Source organism: Odontesthes bonariensis, chromosome 7 (assembly GCF_027942865.1).
Source record: "Odontesthes bonariensis isolate fOdoBon6 chromosome 7, fOdoBon6.hap1, whole genome shotgun sequence".
Taxonomy (NCBI): domain Eukaryota; kingdom Metazoa; phylum Chordata; class Actinopteri; order Atheriniformes; family Atherinopsidae; genus Odontesthes; species Odontesthes bonariensis.
In genome coordinates this window covers 20697202-20715634 of record NC_134512.1, presented here as the reverse complement: position 1 = coordinate 20715634, position 18433 = coordinate 20697202, and the positions used below count along the sequence as shown (strand labels likewise).

General features: G+C 39.9%; 1 protein-coding gene across 5 annotated transcripts in view; it reads left to right on the top strand.

Annotated features, from left to right (window-relative positions):
- Positions 1 to 12463, top strand: part of syt7a (synaptotagmin VIIa) — an 87753-nt gene extending 75290 nt beyond the window's left edge. For all 5 annotated transcript variants that reach the window (XM_075469995.1, XM_075469994.1, XM_075469993.1 and 2 more), the window contains 3 exons: positions 66 to 180; positions 827 to 1026; positions 3680 to 12463. In XM_075469995.1, coding sequence (XP_075326110.1) covers positions 66 to 180; positions 827 to 1026; positions 3680 to 3784 — 420 coding nt within the window. In that variant the 3' untranslated portion in view covers positions 3785 to 12463. The remainder of the gene's footprint in view (positions 1 to 65; positions 181 to 826; positions 1027 to 3679) is intronic.
- Positions 12464 to 18433: the final 5970 nt, after the last annotated feature.

Genomic DNA, 18433 nt, shown 5'->3' with positions numbered 1-18433 from the left:
GATATCCTCTGATGAAATCTGATATCGGACCACATGATTCGTACTTCATTGTGTTTGTTTCTCAGGGGAGACGAGGAGACCTGCTTGTGTCTCTCTGCTATAATCCCACTGCCAACACCATCACTGTGAACATCATCAAAGCGCGCAATCTTAAAGCCATGGATATCGGGGGGACGTCAGGTAGAGAATCCTCTGTGTTTGTTCACTCTTTTCCTTCTCTAACTGTGTTTACCATTTGTCCGCCCTTCTTATGACTTTGGAAGCACAGTGGCCTCACATATGGCTGTCTCCATTGTCAAACATTTACTGACTTGTCTGCACAGAAGTTTGTCACAGTCCACTGTAGATAGCTGCAGCAGCAAGGTGACATTACATCAAGCATCTCTCCCTTGACCTCTCTGTCTGTATATCTATGAGGATCTTTAGCCTCCCAGCAAAATGTGCCTCAGCTCAGTCTGGTCGCTGCTAGATTTTAAAGTGCTCAGTCTCACAGTGAAATGCTTTCTCTGCCACACTTTTCCAAAATTACATCTTCGTGCAGTACTGGGAGTGGCAGCTGTTGGTATTACCGAATATAATAATGCTCCAGAATTGCTATTACAAATCCCAGGCCCTATTTCCAGAAATACTTCCTCATTTGTATATTTCCTAGCTCAGGGAATAGGTTGACCTTGAACTCAAACAAGTATCTGCTTCCCTGCTGCCTTCCCTGACTTTAACAATTAAGAGGGTAATTGCTAACCTGACCCCAAAAATCACCACAAGCATCTTCTTGTACCCCCCCCCCCCAACATGTAAACGTCTGCTCTCTGCATCCACGTTGTAGATCCTTATGTGAAGGTGTGGCTCATGCACAAGGACAAGCGTGTGGAGAAAAAGAAGACAGTGGTGATGAAGCGCTGTCTGAACCCCATTTTCAATGAGTCCTTCCCCTTCGACGTGCCCGCCCATGTGTTGAGGGAGACTACCATAATCATCACCGTCATGGATAAGGACAGGCTCAGCCGTAACGATGTTATTGGCAAGGTAACATGTCGCAGTGCTATGTGTTGTAGCTCTCAGTTCCAGTAACTAGGTGAATTCAACCAAGAACTCGACAGAAAAGCAGCTCAGTACTTTGACCTTACTTTAGTATTTTAATGTCATGCCCACTAGTTTAACAGCTTGTAATGTTATACTTTTCCCTCCATTATATTTTCTCACAGATTTATCTTGCAACACTTTCAGATATTATATGATAATGAAGGATATAAACTACAGTTCACAGTCACACGTCAGTTTACAGTATATCATATGATTAAAACTCAGCTCTACCTCAGTTAGCTACATTTAACTGTTGCCTGCTATTTAGACATCAACAATGATAATCTAATATGATATTTAATAAAAAAAATAAATACAGAAAGAAATTAGCATTTGTTGCTAACATTACTTTTATACTTTAAGTCGAGTAAGGTTTTGAATGCAGGCCAATTTCTTATAACCAACCATTTTTTATCTTGTAGTACTAATACTTTACTTTGGTAAAAGATCTGTGTCTAATACTGGGCAAAAGTCACGTCAGAAAAATGGAAAATTGACAAAAATGGAATAAAAAAATCGAAAATACGACCTATTAAAACCTGTGCAAACATGACGAGGCTTCAGTGAACACCTGATGGATCAACCGAAGGTCCAGATGCATCTCTCAGGTCCTGTGTCAGGTTTATACTGGCTTTTTGTCCTTATTCTTAGGTACATCACTTTCAGATGCTGTTCATCTGTTGTAGATATTTTATATCAAGGCCTGTCATTTCAGAATCTGTCCTCCACTGTTCTAGTTTCTTCAAATATTTTTATGAACACATAACAAGATGTAATACATTTTTGGCTAATATATTTTTTTAGGAATCCCCTTGTTGGTACAAAATCACTATTTTATATCTGGCAAACTGTGTTTGTTACTTTTGGCAATGCATGTCTTTTTGACAGGCTGCTCGTTACAAAGTCCCTAAAGATGCTATTTAGAATTGTTTCTCTTTTAAGTTGTCTGTTTTGTTTTCCACACAACACTAGTTCATCCTTTGAGTTAGGTAACATTTTATGCTAAAATGGTTCAGACAACAGTGTTAAGTTGCTAAACAAACTCAACAGAAACACAAATTCTGCTGAAAGTGGTTAGGTATGAAATGGGTGAAAATGCTGCCATTTAAAAAAAAAACAGTGAAGGGCCGTGGGAACTGTTGCTCAAGACCGCTTTAAAAGATTACAAGAAAGTCCTGCTTCTTAAAGTAAGCTATGAAGAAATAAGTGGCGGCTTAAGACTTTTCCACAGTACAGTAGTTCACCCCCACTGGTTCTTTGTTACATTTATATGAAGACATTTAACATTGTGGTCTTATGTTTGAAAATAAAACACCTGACTAAAAGTACCGTCAGGCAACACACAATCACCACTGAGGTAGGTCAATTTGCTATTACAATTCACTCTGTGACCATGGCAACTGTACTGATTTGATTTATATAATTTTTCATGTAAAAATTATGCTCACATCCATTATTCACCAGCAAAACTAATCGATGACGAGACATTAACTGGCTTCAAAGTTCTGGAGAGGATCGTGTCATGCAATTATTCATTTAGATGAAAAAAAAGACCAATACCATTAAATTCAGCCTTACAACTTGGGACTACAAGTGAGGAACACATCAGAGTCAGTGTGGGATTTTGGTATCTTGTCCAAGGACCCTTGAACATCTGGACTTGGAGAGCGGATATTGAGCCACTAACCTTCAGATCACTGGATGACCACTCTTCCTCCTGACTCCTGATTGATTGACATCACTCCTAAATCTGTTGGTTTGCTTCAGAAAGATCCTAAACGTTGATGGCTTTCATGATTCAGTGGCTGTCTCTAAGAGGCTGTCCCTTAGGTTTTCTATATGTTCATTTGAATCTGGGATTCCTTTTGCCAGGTTTGCCAGTTTCTTCAGCACTGAAACATCCCCACATCAACCTTGGCCCTACCTTCAGTCCTTGACTGTGGGGCGAATATTATTCTGGACATAAGTCTCACTTTTCTAACATTCATTGTGTTTGCTCAGTGCTGTCTTTTTCAGTAGATAAATACTGATTTTAAAGCAAAACTTTAAAGCAGTAAAATCTAATGCAGAAAAATGTAAAGTTATAAATGTCTGCAACTTTAGGTGTCATTCATTTAGACAAATGCAAAATACATTTTACCTTAATTATTTTATTTGTTTCTCTTTATATTCTTTTATGTATTTTTAATGCTTCTTCCACTCCCTGTTGCAATGCTTTTATTTTATGTAAAGCACTTTGAATTGTTTTGTACATGAAATGTGCTATACAAATAAATTTGATTTGATTTGATTCATCAGTAATGCATCCTGTGAGGGAACTGAGACCAGTATTCTTGGTTCATTTCCTTACTTCCCAACTCATTTCTGCTCTCCAGCAGTGAAACAGCTCACTCTAAAGTAGCAGATACAAAATACTGCCTGAAAATTGTAGTGCTTTTCAGCCTGAAGGAAGTAACATTTACCTAAATGATATGCGTGAAAAGACATTACTTTCACAGTGAGATGAAGCTTGCAACGATTTTTCATGTCTGCGTTGGTTTAGAGATAATTTCATTAGATGTTCTTGATTATCTTGTTTTTTTCTTCACACTCTCAGATCTATCTATCGTGGAAGAGTGGACCAGCAGAAGTGAAGCACTGGAAAGACATGCTCGCTCGGCCGCGTACTAATGTTGCCCAGTGGCACGCTCTCAAGGCCTAATCGCACCACCCCAGCTTCCTTCATGGCCCCTTCCCTTCTCCTGTTCCCCTCTCCCCCCTCCCTCTCCCATCCCTATGCACAAGACTGACTTGCTGCCAGGCTGTGAAACACGGGTACAATTAGCCATCTGCTCTCTTAAACCTTTAAACTCCTTTTCTCTTTTATTTCAAAATCTCAATTTCCTTTCCCGCTCTTCTCTTCTGTGTCCGCCTCTCATGCAGTCGTGTCTTCATTTCTGTGTCTCACCACTTCGCCAATGGTCCCCCTGTTTCTGACTGTCTGTATGTCTGTCTGTCCTTATGCACTTTGCCTATGGAGGTCTGATAATCAGTTTCTTTTGTCAATTCCTTAGTTCTGAACTGCACTGCAGCCCTGACCAATTTAAGCTGCCAGTCCCGTGGAATCACAGAATCTTCCCAAATGATCTGAACTCATTTTCTCCTATTGTGTGAATACTCCAGACACAATACTATACAGTATGTACTATATGTACATATACATGTTGATATATTAGACAGATAGATTGGCAAAACTTCTCCTATACACATAACAAGTAAACAGTATGTTATCCATAGTCTGTCTGCTGTTTTCCACCTCCTCTGTCACTACATTCCACTGATCCTTCTCGTCTGAGCATGGTATGTTTTCTCTCCCTATCTCAGCCCTTCCTTTTATTTTTATTTTTTTACACAAGAGTGGTTTAATGTTCGATGGAAGTTCTTGAAAGCAATCAATATTTAGTTTGCGATTAATCTGAACTTAAGATGAAACTGTTGATACTGCTGTTTCTTCTCTCCTTCCTGTTTTTTCCTCTTTTTTTCTTGTGCTATTACCCCTTTCTCCTCTTCTGGCACAATACTAGTAAATCACCACCTCCCCGCAACCCCCTTACCCAGCCTTCTACCTAGGGCCTCCTTTGTCGTCTGTGTGCTGTGGGTGCTGTGATGTAGCTCCAACAACAAAAAAGAGATTGAAAAAACAAAAACAAAAACAAAAAAACTGAAGCTGGAAAAGCGGAGACATGAACTTGTGAAATGGATGCTCCTGATTTTTCCAGACAAAAAAAGCCCTGACACAGAGAGAGAAAAAAGAAGATGAAGAAAACCAAACAAATCAGAGTTAAAACCAAACAAATCCTTCCATCCTGAGATACTATGATGTCAATTTTCACAACATCACCAAGTGAGGAAACTAATTTAGATAATCAAACATGAATATTACTAAATTTGTACAGTTTGTGCACATGCATTCAGATATGTGCACACACTTCTCTGTTATTGATACTATGAATTCTTTGTGCTGCCCTGTGCTCTTGTTCTGTGCTCCAACCAGGTTTGACTGTGCCGTGCGATGTGTTAAAGTGTGCCTGTTGGTGTGTGTGTGTTCACGAGAGCAACGCAATTTAAACTCAGCAGAAATCTTCTCTTTTCTCTTTCTCTTCTTGTGCTCCTTTTGCTCTTCTTACTGCCATTCTTTCCCCATCCTCTACTGCCCTGCCTTCTGAACGAGGGTACGGGGAAGTTCATTTTGCACTTTTGGAAAATGTAATAACAATAATGATGATGATGATGATGATGATGATGACAATGATGATCATGATGATTATTGCTATGGTGAAAATGAAGGGAGGAGTTTCTGAAAGGGTGGGAAGCAGTTGGGGAGAGGTGATGTCTGCTCCCTGATTTCAGAGTTTAGAGATTGAAATGAAGAACACAGAGGATGAAGGGCTCTCATCCTCCTCTTCTTGTTCATCTTCTTCTTGTCAGCCCTGTTTACCTACATGTTTATGTGAGTGCATTTGTATGGAAGCTACCAGACTCTTGGTGGCAGGCTGCAAGTGTTTAAAATGTCAAGCCAAGATGGAGACACCAGGCCTTTCTGCTTGTCACTTGGAGGCCAGCCACACAGCAGTGCTATTAAACAATGTGTCGATCAACAAAAAGCCCGTCAAACCTCTAAGCAACAGTCTGCACAATAGGTTTCCGTCCACGGTGTTGAGCAATATCTGCATATCTGGAAACAGTGGGGCTAATGTGCATTTGTTCTCAATACTGACAGAAATGTAAGATCACAAAAACGTTTTTGAACGAGTTTTTGTTGCAGTTCACGGGTGCTATGAATGGCTGTGATGTGATATATATATATATATATATATGATGGCTTGATCCGCCACTGTGAGATACTGTAGAAGCAGATTAGATATTATCTCTTTGCTGAGTGCTGGAAAGCACCACAGAGTGAACTGTTCTGGTAGCAGCCTGGTTTGTCTGGCACATTCAACACGGCTTGACATTTCCATAAATAAAGCAGTCATAGAGCAGCAACATTAAAACTGTCTGCCATTAGGAGCCACTCCAGCAGACATCTGTTTTAGTGTACTCTCTACTGTAACTGACTGTATTTTTACCCTCATAAAGTCATGTGTGGGATAAGTCTGTCAGCTATTCAACATTTTGCTCCTCTCCCGCAGTGTCATTTTTATTTCAAAATTAGAATCCATCTTTAAAACTGCTTCTCGGTTGGAACAACTTGGTAAGTAAATAGAATCAGTTCTTGGTTTTCTGGTTGAGACAGCATGGACATGGTTAATGGAGCATCTGTAGTTCTCTCCGTGCTTGTTTTTATTAATGCTAAAGATAATGTAAAAATACAATTGTGCGATTGTCTGATTAGGACTAGGTCACTGCTCACTGAGTGTCTCTGTAAGCTTGCTTGGGCAGCACATAGTGTTCCGTGTGTGTTCTGGGCAGTGTGTTTCATGTGAGTATTGGTGCTGACTGCTGTGATGCACTGATCCAGTCCAGCACCTTTCAGAACAATTGTCCAACTGTGGAACGGGGCACACTGTTTTGACAGCCACTGCGTGCAGTGTCACAGCACATTACGCTCCCATTAGGTGGTCAGAAAGGAGCAATATCTGCTTCCTTGCACCTGGGGGACTCACTTTCTGCACAGGTAATGTTTGCTAACAATCATACAAGACATGGAGCAGTACCATTTGTAACCATATATGTGCAGGTATAATATAGGTATGTCTATCCATACGCTGTACATTTTTTTACCTTTAAGAAGGTTGGAAAGACTTCGCAGTCAATTCGCAATCGTTAATTTACCCGACATGCATGTCTTTGGACTGTGTGGAGATTGAAAACTCCACACAGAAAGGCCCTCGGGTGACCAGCACAACCTTCTTACTGTAAGGCATCAGTGCCAACGAGCGCACCACCTGGTTTGTCAGTCAAAGATGGAAAATAATCAAGTGCATAATCACAGCTGGAGCTGTGAAAAAGCTATGAGCAGCCAGCGAGTCAACACAGTTTCTCAGACATTTCCTCTCACCAAAATTCCACTCAAAGAGTGATTAATGGCTTTGCTACAAAGCTTTGCAAAGTCATCAGTGACCCTGTAAACTTGAGGATATGGCTTTATTTTTAGCAACATGAGGCACAGTGTGATACCAATATCCTAGAAGGTAGACTGGAGGCTAAAGACTACAGGATTGTGCTTTTAAAACTCAGAGCACTTTTGAATACAGATGATCCTCATAAATAGAAATCCAAGGTTTTACATATTCTCAACTGAATTGTTTGGGCAAAGATGAGGGACTACAGAACTAACTGGAGTGGTGAAATGATTTTACAAGAACTACAAAAACTATTTTAAAATCATATTTAAAGACACAATGTAGATAAACCTAGACTCAGCTCTCACATTTGGAAAAGACAATTAAGTACAGAATTATAATCACAGAATAAGGACATTTCTTTGTGTTTTTTTTAAAGCTATGAAACATGAGAGCAAACTGGCTACCTAAAAGTCTTGCATCTACTAAGGTGAATTCAGTAGATAACTTAACATTTTCAAACAGATCAATTATTGCGGTCAAACTCTTGAATATTCCGTACATCCAGCCATCCCTTCTAAAATTACCAAGAAAAAACTGCTCAGCTGTCTTTGTTATGATACCTGTGCTTTCACAGCATATTTACTTTAGAAAACACAGTATATCGCTCCGATGTATAAATCACCCAGAGACCTGCACACTCTAAAACTGATTGTAAGCTCAGAGCCAAACAATATAAAGGAGAAAGCAATTTCCAAATCCCAGTTTTATTACACTGTCACCTGTCTCACACCTCAAAATGTATTGTGTTTTCTTGGCACTAACAAAGTCAGCAGTGACCTTCAACAAGTCTGAGCTCATGAATATAGCAGAACCAATAAGCAGGTGCAGATAATTAGTGTTTGAGTACAAAAGTTTAATTCTAGATGACAGAGATCACTACCCACAACTCTGCTGCAGAGTAAAGGCACTTAAAACTTCAATATCACATCATCACAACAACTCTTCTTTTCTCTATTTCTTAAATACTGAGACTTCTGCAGCTATGTTTATGGGTAACCAAATGGCTTTAAGTTTGACAGTGTTTGCCAGTGTGCCGGTCCACCACTTTGGTCCTGATAATGAATATCTTTTTAGCTATTGGTTGGAAGTTAATGTTTTGGATGAAATGAAACTTCACTGGTAAATTTTCATCCAGCGACTAAATTGAGCTCAAATTATTTCTTTTTTTTTTCTGGTTCCGATTAAAGTATGCACAGTTGAGCATTATCTTGTTAGATTTATGTCTTCACCTCCATCTTTGCTGAGAAAATTCATCATTGTCACCAGCAGCCTTTCTGTCTCTGTTTGCTTTATAAATAACTTAGAGTTCTGTTGGCTGAAGGGTTCCCACCTGTTTGCCAAGTGATTAGCAAGATATTCTTGTGAGCCTGATGATAAGGTTTGTCCTTGTCATACTCTCCTCTTTTTATCACTCTGTTAGCGGTCCTAGATTCTTTGGTATCCATGACTCACTTCATTGGAAAGATGTCTGCTTTGCTGTTGTGTTGGCGGTATTTAATTTGTGGTGTTTTTAACTTCTTAAAGACCTTTTGGTGTGTCTTTGTTGATTAAAGTGAGGCTGTAGTTATTTTCTCCGAGAGGGGCTGCCTACTTTTAAGCTGAATCGTGTTGTGATGGCTGAGTAAGTAATCTGGGTTCCATTTGTCTCTTTCCAACGAGTTTGTGTGTGCATCTCGCCCTGTGCAGACAGACATCGCCTCCCCTTGATTCACCCTTTCAATTGTTTTAAGCATCTGGTGAAAACCAATGTGACTTCTCCCAATCAGGGTTTCAGTAAGCATTGTTTGAATAGTAACTAAATGAACATGAAAAACAATAATGAGTAATAATATATTTTTCCTTTGTGTTCACATTTGACTGTTGGTCAGTGTGTGTGTATGTGTGTGCTTGGTGTTTCTGTGTTGTTTTTATTTCCTTACTAAGCCGCGGGGAAAAACACCCCCCTCTGTTTTTGAAAACTTTATGTAAATATTGTTGGTGAAAAATTTACATTTGTTGTATGCCAAGTTTTCATTTGTCACTTGAAATGATGAAGAAAACAATGATATTCATGAATAACAGTGGTGATGTTGATGATGCTGAAGCTGATTATACCTGCCCTTCTTGAATAAGGGCTTTTGATGTCCGCTGTATTTTTGTTGGAGGTGTTGTGCGGTCAGGGCAAGACAAAAGGAAAGGAGTGATACCTAACACATCCCAGATTCACTGTAGTGACACTACCGCATTTCCCACATCTCCAAGAAATTGAAAAATTGTAGCCTGTGTTTTTTGTGCCATAACATCGTTGTGTTTTCATTAAAAGCATCAGAAACTGCTTCTGGCTACAGTTGGTGAGAGTACTGCATACATCCCTATGGAGTCTCTCTGCCCCGGCTGTTTGGCATCACATCTCACCTCGTCTGCTTATAGGCTTGGGGATTTACTATAATGTCATTGTGTTAGAGAGGATTGGCCCTGTACTGACACTGATGATGCCTTCCTCATTGAATTTGGAGTCATTATTGCTGTGCTGGGGGCCATACATGGGGAAGGATTTTGAGTTGAAGGAAGCAACTCATCAATCTGACCCTTTAAGGAGAATTTGCATCTTTGTTATTTGGCCTCTTTTTTATGTAAAACTGGCTGACAAAAAACTTGCCACTTGATCGGCTTGTCCCTTGCTTAGCGAGATATTTATAAGAGCTCTCAAACCCCAGCAACGAAAGCTAGGATTAGTCCAGAACTATAAACTGCTATATGACAGACCTAATAGAATTTTTCATCATTCAAAGAAAAAAAAGAATCGAGTTTATTTTTCTGGATGTCCAAAATGTGCCAAGCCTCTTCTTGCCACACCATTCTCACTCTTAATGTCATTTCACCCACTATCCTATTTTCCATATGCCATATACCTATGTGTTCGGCTGGACCTGTGTGCAGTGCAGGCATGGAGCTTATTAGTTTCACATTACTTTTAGGACCAACTCTGCCTTTGACATGACACGGTTCAACAGACACTGCCAGCAGTCTCCGGGAAGGACAGTGGATACAGTTCTGCCTTCCTCTGTAATGCCATCCCTCAGAGGGAGTCCCACGGGGAGCCAGAAAGTCCATTGACACACCAAAAATAAAGTGTCACCACTTTCCGTAAATCTAGATCCTTCACTGGTTGTAAATGTGATACAGGCAGAGCAGCATCTAACTCCTGCCATAATGTGGACGTTTTTAATCAGGGTGGCAATAAGCAATACACTTTGTTGATCCAATGCCATAATCTTAAATGTTGCTAGACTGAGAGTGATTCTTTCATTTACGGGATGTCAAGGGTAACACTCCTGTTTCTTCACCTCCTTTCAAATCTTGCCTTGGCCCTCCTCTTCAACAAAGAGTGCTCTATCTTTAAAACACACAATTGTGATGTGTATCTTATTTAATGTATTTATTTATGTATTTTTGCCAACTTTGTATAGTGTATAAATATCTATAAATATATGAACAATGACAGTACTGTATAGATTTTAGCTGCCTGGTAAGGTTAATAGTATATACTTGGTAGACTAAAAGAAAAAGCGTAGAGCTGTTCAAAAGCCAGTTATTGAGAAAATGCTTTCTGTAAAACCCGGTGCCACTGGTTCTTTTTATATTCTAAGTTTTGTTTCTGGTTCATTTTTTTATTATAGCCAGTGGGATCCAACGTGTGTGTTCTTTTTGACCATTCGTTCAAACTTGCTGCTTTTTTCTTTTTTTCTTTTTTTCTTTGACAAGACACAGCGAGGTTCTGGCAGCCAGGAGAGTGCAATGGAACGCAGACTGGGACCCTGTGCAGTAGCGTGTGTGTTAGGTGTGTGTCCGTCCATGGTAGTGCTAGTGCTCTCTGTGCAGTGCCTCCCTCCTCTCTCCCCTCTCTCTGATGTGGATTGTCACGTGATGCAGTGTGAGTGTGTGTTAAGGTGCAGGATGACTGTGTTTGCTGAAGCTGGCAGATGCCCTCCCTCTCACTGTGTGTGTGTCTCCTCATGTCCACTCTGTTTCTTCATTATACCGCTTAGTTTTAATCCTCCACTAAGTATAGATTTCCACTTCCTCTGCTCGATTCTTCATTTACTCCCCCATTCAGATGGTAATGCATACGCCAGAATTTAATTTTCCACTAATCCATTCTCCCTCATCTATCTGGGATTCTTTATCCATTAGCACCTCCCATTTGTCACCCTTCATGTTAAGAGCACCTTGTTTTTTTCTACAGAGCTCTGTGGACCAGAGAATGATTTAGCACAAAAAAAAGAGAGGATCCATGCAATTCATCCCAGGTCACACATCCTCTCACTATAAACTCACTATAAGGAGGGTAACTGTCAGCCTCAGCTTGCAGAATCACAAAGCAATCAAATTCAAAAGTCAAGCACAGATGTGATACTCAAATCCATGTTGTGGCGGCCTTACTGCTGCCCGTTTGTAGCAAGAGAATAAAGAGCCTTAAAGATTGGACCAGCCACACAAAAAAGTATGGGGATATGTGCATTTGTAGTGGACTAATAATACCTTTCCTTTCCTGCACCACATTTATTACTCAGTATTTCAACGTGTTGCTTGGTTGCTCTGTACATATCTGTGTAGTACTTCTGTTGATGTCCCTGTACTTGTATAGTAAAGGGGTCCTACTGGGCAGCCTCAACAGACGTCCTCTCGTTCCTGTCCTTTTCTTATTCCGTCAGAAACTTCAAACATTCCATCTGAATCTCTAGTGAACAAAACTTTAAAGATGATTAGATTGCACCGAGAGAGAAAGAACAGAGGGACTGAGCCGCAGACGTTTCCACTGGAGCCATGATAATAACCAAGACGTCTTAGTCATGTCCCTCTGTGACCTACAAACTCTCAACTGGCAGCATACTTGACCCAGAGACCTGCAGACACGGCCCTCTGCTCCTTCAAACCCACCTCCGCTCTGACCTGTGCTTGGTTTGAGGCACTGTTGAAACGGGAGAGAACATTAAGGTAGGGGAGGAGGTGGGAGAGCCCAACAGGCAGCAGAGAGGTGCGTCTCTGTGGTCGCACTCTGGGTCAGGAGGGAAGGGTGCGAAGGCGTCTCAGGGTCTAGCCCAGTATCACTTTGGCTTTGCGTTCCATGTTTTTTTTTTTAGCCTCTCCTGTTTTTGGGCCGAACGGACTGTGATCTTACTGGTTTATTTTCTTGTTCTCCTCCACTCATCAGTGTTATAAAGTGTGTTGGGTGGACGGAGTCTTGGAGCTGAGCTCTGATTTTGTTCCATATTAAAGAGTCTTTTTTACTACACCTGTGTCCATAGATTCATTGGTCTGTCTTGCTTATTTTCTTTTCATACGGCTATTCGAAGAATTGTGCTGTAACCTGAGATCCACAAAACAGCAAGAACTTGATCCCACTTCACATCTTATTCCATTACCAGTAACTAACATGCTTTAGTAGCTGAAATTAGTGAATTAGCTGATTATGTAGTCTGCAACAAGTTTGACTGCGGATACATATTAACTCCCTATATGCCACCACTTGTTGAAAATATTCCAACAACGATGTATTATCATGAATATTTTTGTGCACTTGGTCTCCATAGGTTGATCTCTATGATCGCTAACTGTTCTTTTAGTGAGTGTGTTTGCATGACACTGCAAGACGACTTGTGTTCATCAGACCAAAATTGAACTCACATGTAAATATGTTAGTCCAACTGGAATTGTACAGAACTGAAGTTCTCAAAGCCAAACTGGCATACCAACATAATTCGAACAAATGTGTTTGAACACAGTTTTTGTGTAATCATCAAGCAGTCACTGTTTTCTACACTTTATGTGATATTCCATCTAAATAACTGAACAAGCATAACATGTTAACTATTGACCAATCACATTACTACTTCAACATCTCTGCAAGGCGCCTAATGGAAATTTCACCTTGAAAAACCGACTGACAAATGTCATTATGGAATATCCATGCTGCGGGAAACTAAAGGTAAATGTGGTTGATCTATTGCTGACATTTCCTGTAATAAATGGGTTAAATGCACTTAAAGCAATACTATGTAACATTTCTACCTTAAAATAACAGCTTGAAATAAATTGTGCGGCTAGAATGAGTTTTAATATTACGATTGGCCTGTCTCCTATGCCCTTCAGGGGTCTGAGTTGGAATAACTGCGCTATGTAACTTTGCTGGACCGGCCCGGGAGCTGAGCGGAAGTACTTCGACTTGCTTTCTGGCACACCTACCGCAAAAACAAATAGACCCCTCTCACGCTCCCAGGTATAAGGCTAAGCTAGCGCAACATTGTCAGTACGATCATCATGGCAGAGGCACCGAAGAAACAGAAGAAGACGTTGACTGATGAAGCAAGGAAGAGAAAGAGAGAGGCCGACAAAGCAAGAGACCGGACCGTAGGCTACATTACCTCCAAGCCTGTAGGGGGAGCTCCATAATGGGCTTTTTGAGAAGTTACATAGTATTGCTTTAACACGGTGTTCAGCTAGCTAGCTATCGATGGGATTTCTTTCTGTCTGAAAATTACACAAATGATCAGTTCAGAGAAAAGAGGAATACGTGTAAAGAAGAATAAAGCATGAATTTTGTTTCATTTTAGTTTAAACATCAGTGTAAAATGCTACGTTGGGAACTTTAGTCCTATTAAGTAAAATGGCAAACATTGGTTACACTCAGATTCTAGCATGTCAGTAATAGCTAATCATAAATAAGACAAAACTGAACAGCTACACTTGAGGTTTGAAACTTTTAGTCGAACAAAACCTAAATTAGAAAAATGTCTTTCACTTTATTGTTACAAATGAGTCTTTTGCATTTTTTTTTAACATAATCACTCCTCCAACTCAGCCACTGAGGCAGCTACAAACCACACTGATATTAGGGGATAAGACCTGGATAAGGGCCCAAAATAATATCAAATGAGACTGAGAGTTGCTCCGCACTAAACTTGGAAACTGTAGGAAAAGCATTTCCATGTTCAAACAGAAAAATTCCCAAACCCTCTTTGAATTCATGATGAAAATAAACTGCAATATGATTAATAAAAACAATTATTTTGCACCATTCCTATTTAACACATACCATCATTTGCTGGGAGAGGTGACAGGTTTTTTTTTTTAATACCATTTAAAAGTTTGTAGTGGAAAACTTCCAGTCTGTGCAACGCATTCGTCAGCATGAAAGAAAATTAAGAGCCTTAGCTTTGTGTTTTTCAGGTTCCACTTATCCAACATCACCACATAAACATTCAAAGGCATTACCTGCAGCATCAAACATGATGGTGGCACTCTGTCTTTCTTGAATTTAATCTGTTTCTCTTCATGTTTCAGTCAATGGACTGTCTTGTAAATGTTGAGAAATGCTATTGCTTTGACTTAAAATGTCTTCTTTTCTCCCTTAATCCTCTTCTCCACCTTCTCCTCTGCTTCCATACACGAATCAAAGCTGAGTGAAACTCAAAATGGCAAAAGATGACACTGCAATTTACTTCAGACCGTGCATGCCAAATTTGTCTATTAAGTACCGAAGTCAGAAATGAGCCAATAAGGAGATAAGACTCACAGCAGTGAAGCATCAGGAGCACCTCTGAGACCCAACACACAAAGAAGAGAATGAGTGCCTGAGCTGTCTCTGTATGTCCTTAAACATTAATTCCATGCTATTTTGTGTCAGACAAAGAAACAGGTTATTGAACTGACAGGGAAACTCCCGAGAGTTGCCTTCCAGAACAACACACTATGAGCGGCAGATCTGGGGAGGAGACACAGGCGAACCCCTGCAGACAGGGCCGAGGTTTCGTCGCTCCCTGAACTACAACAGACGGCTGCAGGCAAGCCAAGCGCATCATCTCAACGGGAGACCCTTGCTTGCATCACCTCAGTCTATATTTAGAACAACTGCATCCACATTTTTTCCCCTCTTGTGTTGTCTTTTTAAGCTCCTGCTAACTGCAGCAGAGAGCGTTTCTTCTTTACTGACATTTCCATCAAAACCTACCGAGTCTTGCTACCGAGTACTCGTAATGTGTCAATTATGCAAATGAAGAACAAACACAGACTGCTGCATTGTGGGGATGAACAATCAGAGGAGAGCTGGGAGTGTCCAGGTTTTCATTTAAAACAAGGGACAGCAGGTGCTTCCATCAGTTCCCCTACTCCGACTGTCAAACTAAAGTTGTTCGAAGACGTCAAATCATCTTGAGTAATCTTTGAATGGAATGAAAATAGGCACACAGTCTATTCCCGCTGCGTGGATCCCTGTGAATTTATAATTAGAGATGCCAATAATGTGCACATTGTGTTCAAAAGAAAAGAAGCAGGAAATGAGACTGTCAGTTTCAATGATGCAGGCGTTTCTCTGTTGTTATTTTTTGGAGAAAATGAACAGTTCTAAGTTTGGCATGACAGCATGTCAAGCAAGAAAGACTAGAATGGCAAGAAAAGCAACAGCTTGATAAAAACAGGCTTCACTGACTGCAAGTGATGGGCAGATGGAGGAAGAAGAGAGGAAATACGAGATGTTAGAGAGGGGAAGAAACAGTGTGAGTCCAAGGAAATTAGATGACAAGAGAAGAAATGGGATGTGAGAACTAAAGGAAAGGTGTGGAAATGGTGTGACTGTGAGCAGCTTGTCACTGAAAAAACCTAGTTAGGCTTCATAATAGAATCCAGAATCCCACCCAATCAGGAAACAGTGAAGAAAATAACACAATGTTTGAAATGTTGTATAAGCATAATGGGATCTGAAGTAAAAAGCAGGTATTGTTTCGGGTTCAGGGTGAAGAAATCACACTTCTGGTTGACTAAAAATGTCCCTTTACTTAGGCATTCATTTGTAAAAATATTATTCAGTTGCTGTTTTTTAGAAAAACAAAACACAACAAAAAAACTCTCTGATGTCCAGATCATACATATTTCATATATGTTCTAAGCACACTGTGGGGTGAATACTCAGAGGATTGAATTGAGATGTCTGTGGAGATGCACGTGTATGGACGTGTACAAGCTGTTCACACATTTTCTGTTGCTAACAGCGGTGGATGATGACTCTTGTCTTGGATGGACATTTTTATCAAGATGTCATGCAAATTTCAAACCATCCGTCATTTTTATTTAAGGCTAGACTGAAGCCAGAGCCACGGTGGGATCACAATGCCATCCTGTGGTCACACAGATGAACTATGAAGGCTGGTGCCACAGCCGGAAATTTCACATTTTTCAGGGTGGAAATTTTACTTTTAACAGCATTTAATCTTTTTTTACACATCTTAAAATAACAAACTTTATTTACATGGATCAAAACCGTCCATTTTAAAAGAAAAAAAGAAATGTCTGCATTATATAAACAACTAGTGGAAACCCCAAGATGTCTTAAAATTAGGGTAAATACCTCCTAAGATGAGCACTAGTACATAAAAGATTACTCTGTGTAATTAATCATTTAAGAGAAACTAAGCCAAAACACATATGCAGGGAATTAAGAGGGTAAGTAACAGTCAATTACTACAAATCAAATATTCTTCATTAACTGATCATCAACAAGTGTGAGCACCTATATGAAAGCAGAATTTGGAGTTGCTGGTCTGGAGTGTTCAGGTGTGTGTTGATGACACAAAGAGCTTCATCTCAGACTCTATAGGCCTCTGTTTGCAATTTTAAAAAGGTCTTGACAGTACAGGGCACATCGAGTGGGGCTTGTTTGAAAGGGAACTCCTCTGTATACCAAAGTATTCTAAAGTCAAATGTGAGGCTATCTGTCCGACAGCTAAAGCTTGTCTGAAACTGGCTCCTGCAACAGGACAATGATCCCAAGCCCAGCAACATCTACAACAGAATGTCTAAAAAAGGAAAGTATCAAGAAGACTGAAATGCTGTGGTTGAGAGAGCTGTGCAGAAACAAATGCTGCAAACATCAATGAACTGAATGGCCCAAAATTCTTACCCAATGACTTAATTTTAAGATCTGCAAAGAACCAGGGGATGTTTTTCAGAATGTCCTGATGCATAATTCCTTCTTACTGAAAGAGGGTGCATCTTTTCCACACGTTTCTATCACAGGGTATTTAGTCATTCGACCTATGAAAATGCCCCTTAGGTGCATGTTTTAAAATGCATTTCAAAATATGCACCAGTGGACAAACAGTGTGTTCATAAGCAAAATATATATTTTTTTCTAAAAAATATAGAGCAAATATATAAAATTGAATTTACATATGTATTAATTCACATATGTATTTAGGATGTTGTATTTAGGATTAATTAAACACACATAAATGATGATAAAATTAGATTTGCCTCCTGGGTCAGCATTGCTGTTAACAGTGTGTGAATCTATTTAACATGTTGGCAGAGAAATTTGAATAGATTTCAAAAGGTGTTGATGAATGACATGAACAGCCAACTTCAATAACTGCGCTGCACTGTACTGCATATTGCCTTGAACAGAACCCATCTCAACAAAGGCAACCTTCAATCACTGAGGGAACACTACATGTACACTACGTTTAAGCTGGAAATAATAAGTCAGGACATAGTATAACCTGTAGGTGAAGTCTTTTCATGTCACGTTGTCTTACACTCAAACCTTACACTAGAATTGCTTTATTAGACCCTCATGCTTAAACAACAAGACAATCCTTTAATCTTCATGGCTATCATTCATGGCTCACAAGCAGAAATTAGTTTTCAGACAGGTTTATGAGTCTTAATTAACCAAAAGTCCTCTCATTTGCTTAACAATCTTAATAACATTCAATCAAAAATCCATTTTACACTCAACATATCAGTTCTCCTCACAAGCTTGTGGAAGTCACTTGTAACAGCCTGCTGTCTGCAGAGTTTTGTGTTATTAAAGTACAAACTGCAGAAAAGCTGCTGGATGTTGAACAAATCGCCGGAAACAAAATAGGAATGGTAATAATGCTCCCTCGTTAGATAACATTAAGCTCATGACTGGCAGTATTTCACTTCCCAACTGTAATATTCTGCCCTTGTGTGCAATCTCCTAGCAACAGAGACCTGTTTACCTACAAAGCCAACACAACACAGAGAGGTGACAAACAGCCTGCAGGTATGGCCTCGGGGAAAGTTAAGCTTTTCTCTTCTGTGGCTAATTCTTTTTTTTTTCCAAGCGGGTTTATATTCAGGGCAAGTAATCTAAAGAGGGCTGTTAGTCTCCTATCTCACATTACATTTGATAAAGAAGAACTAATTGAATTGTTCCCTGTAGACTGTTATCAGTTATCCACGTA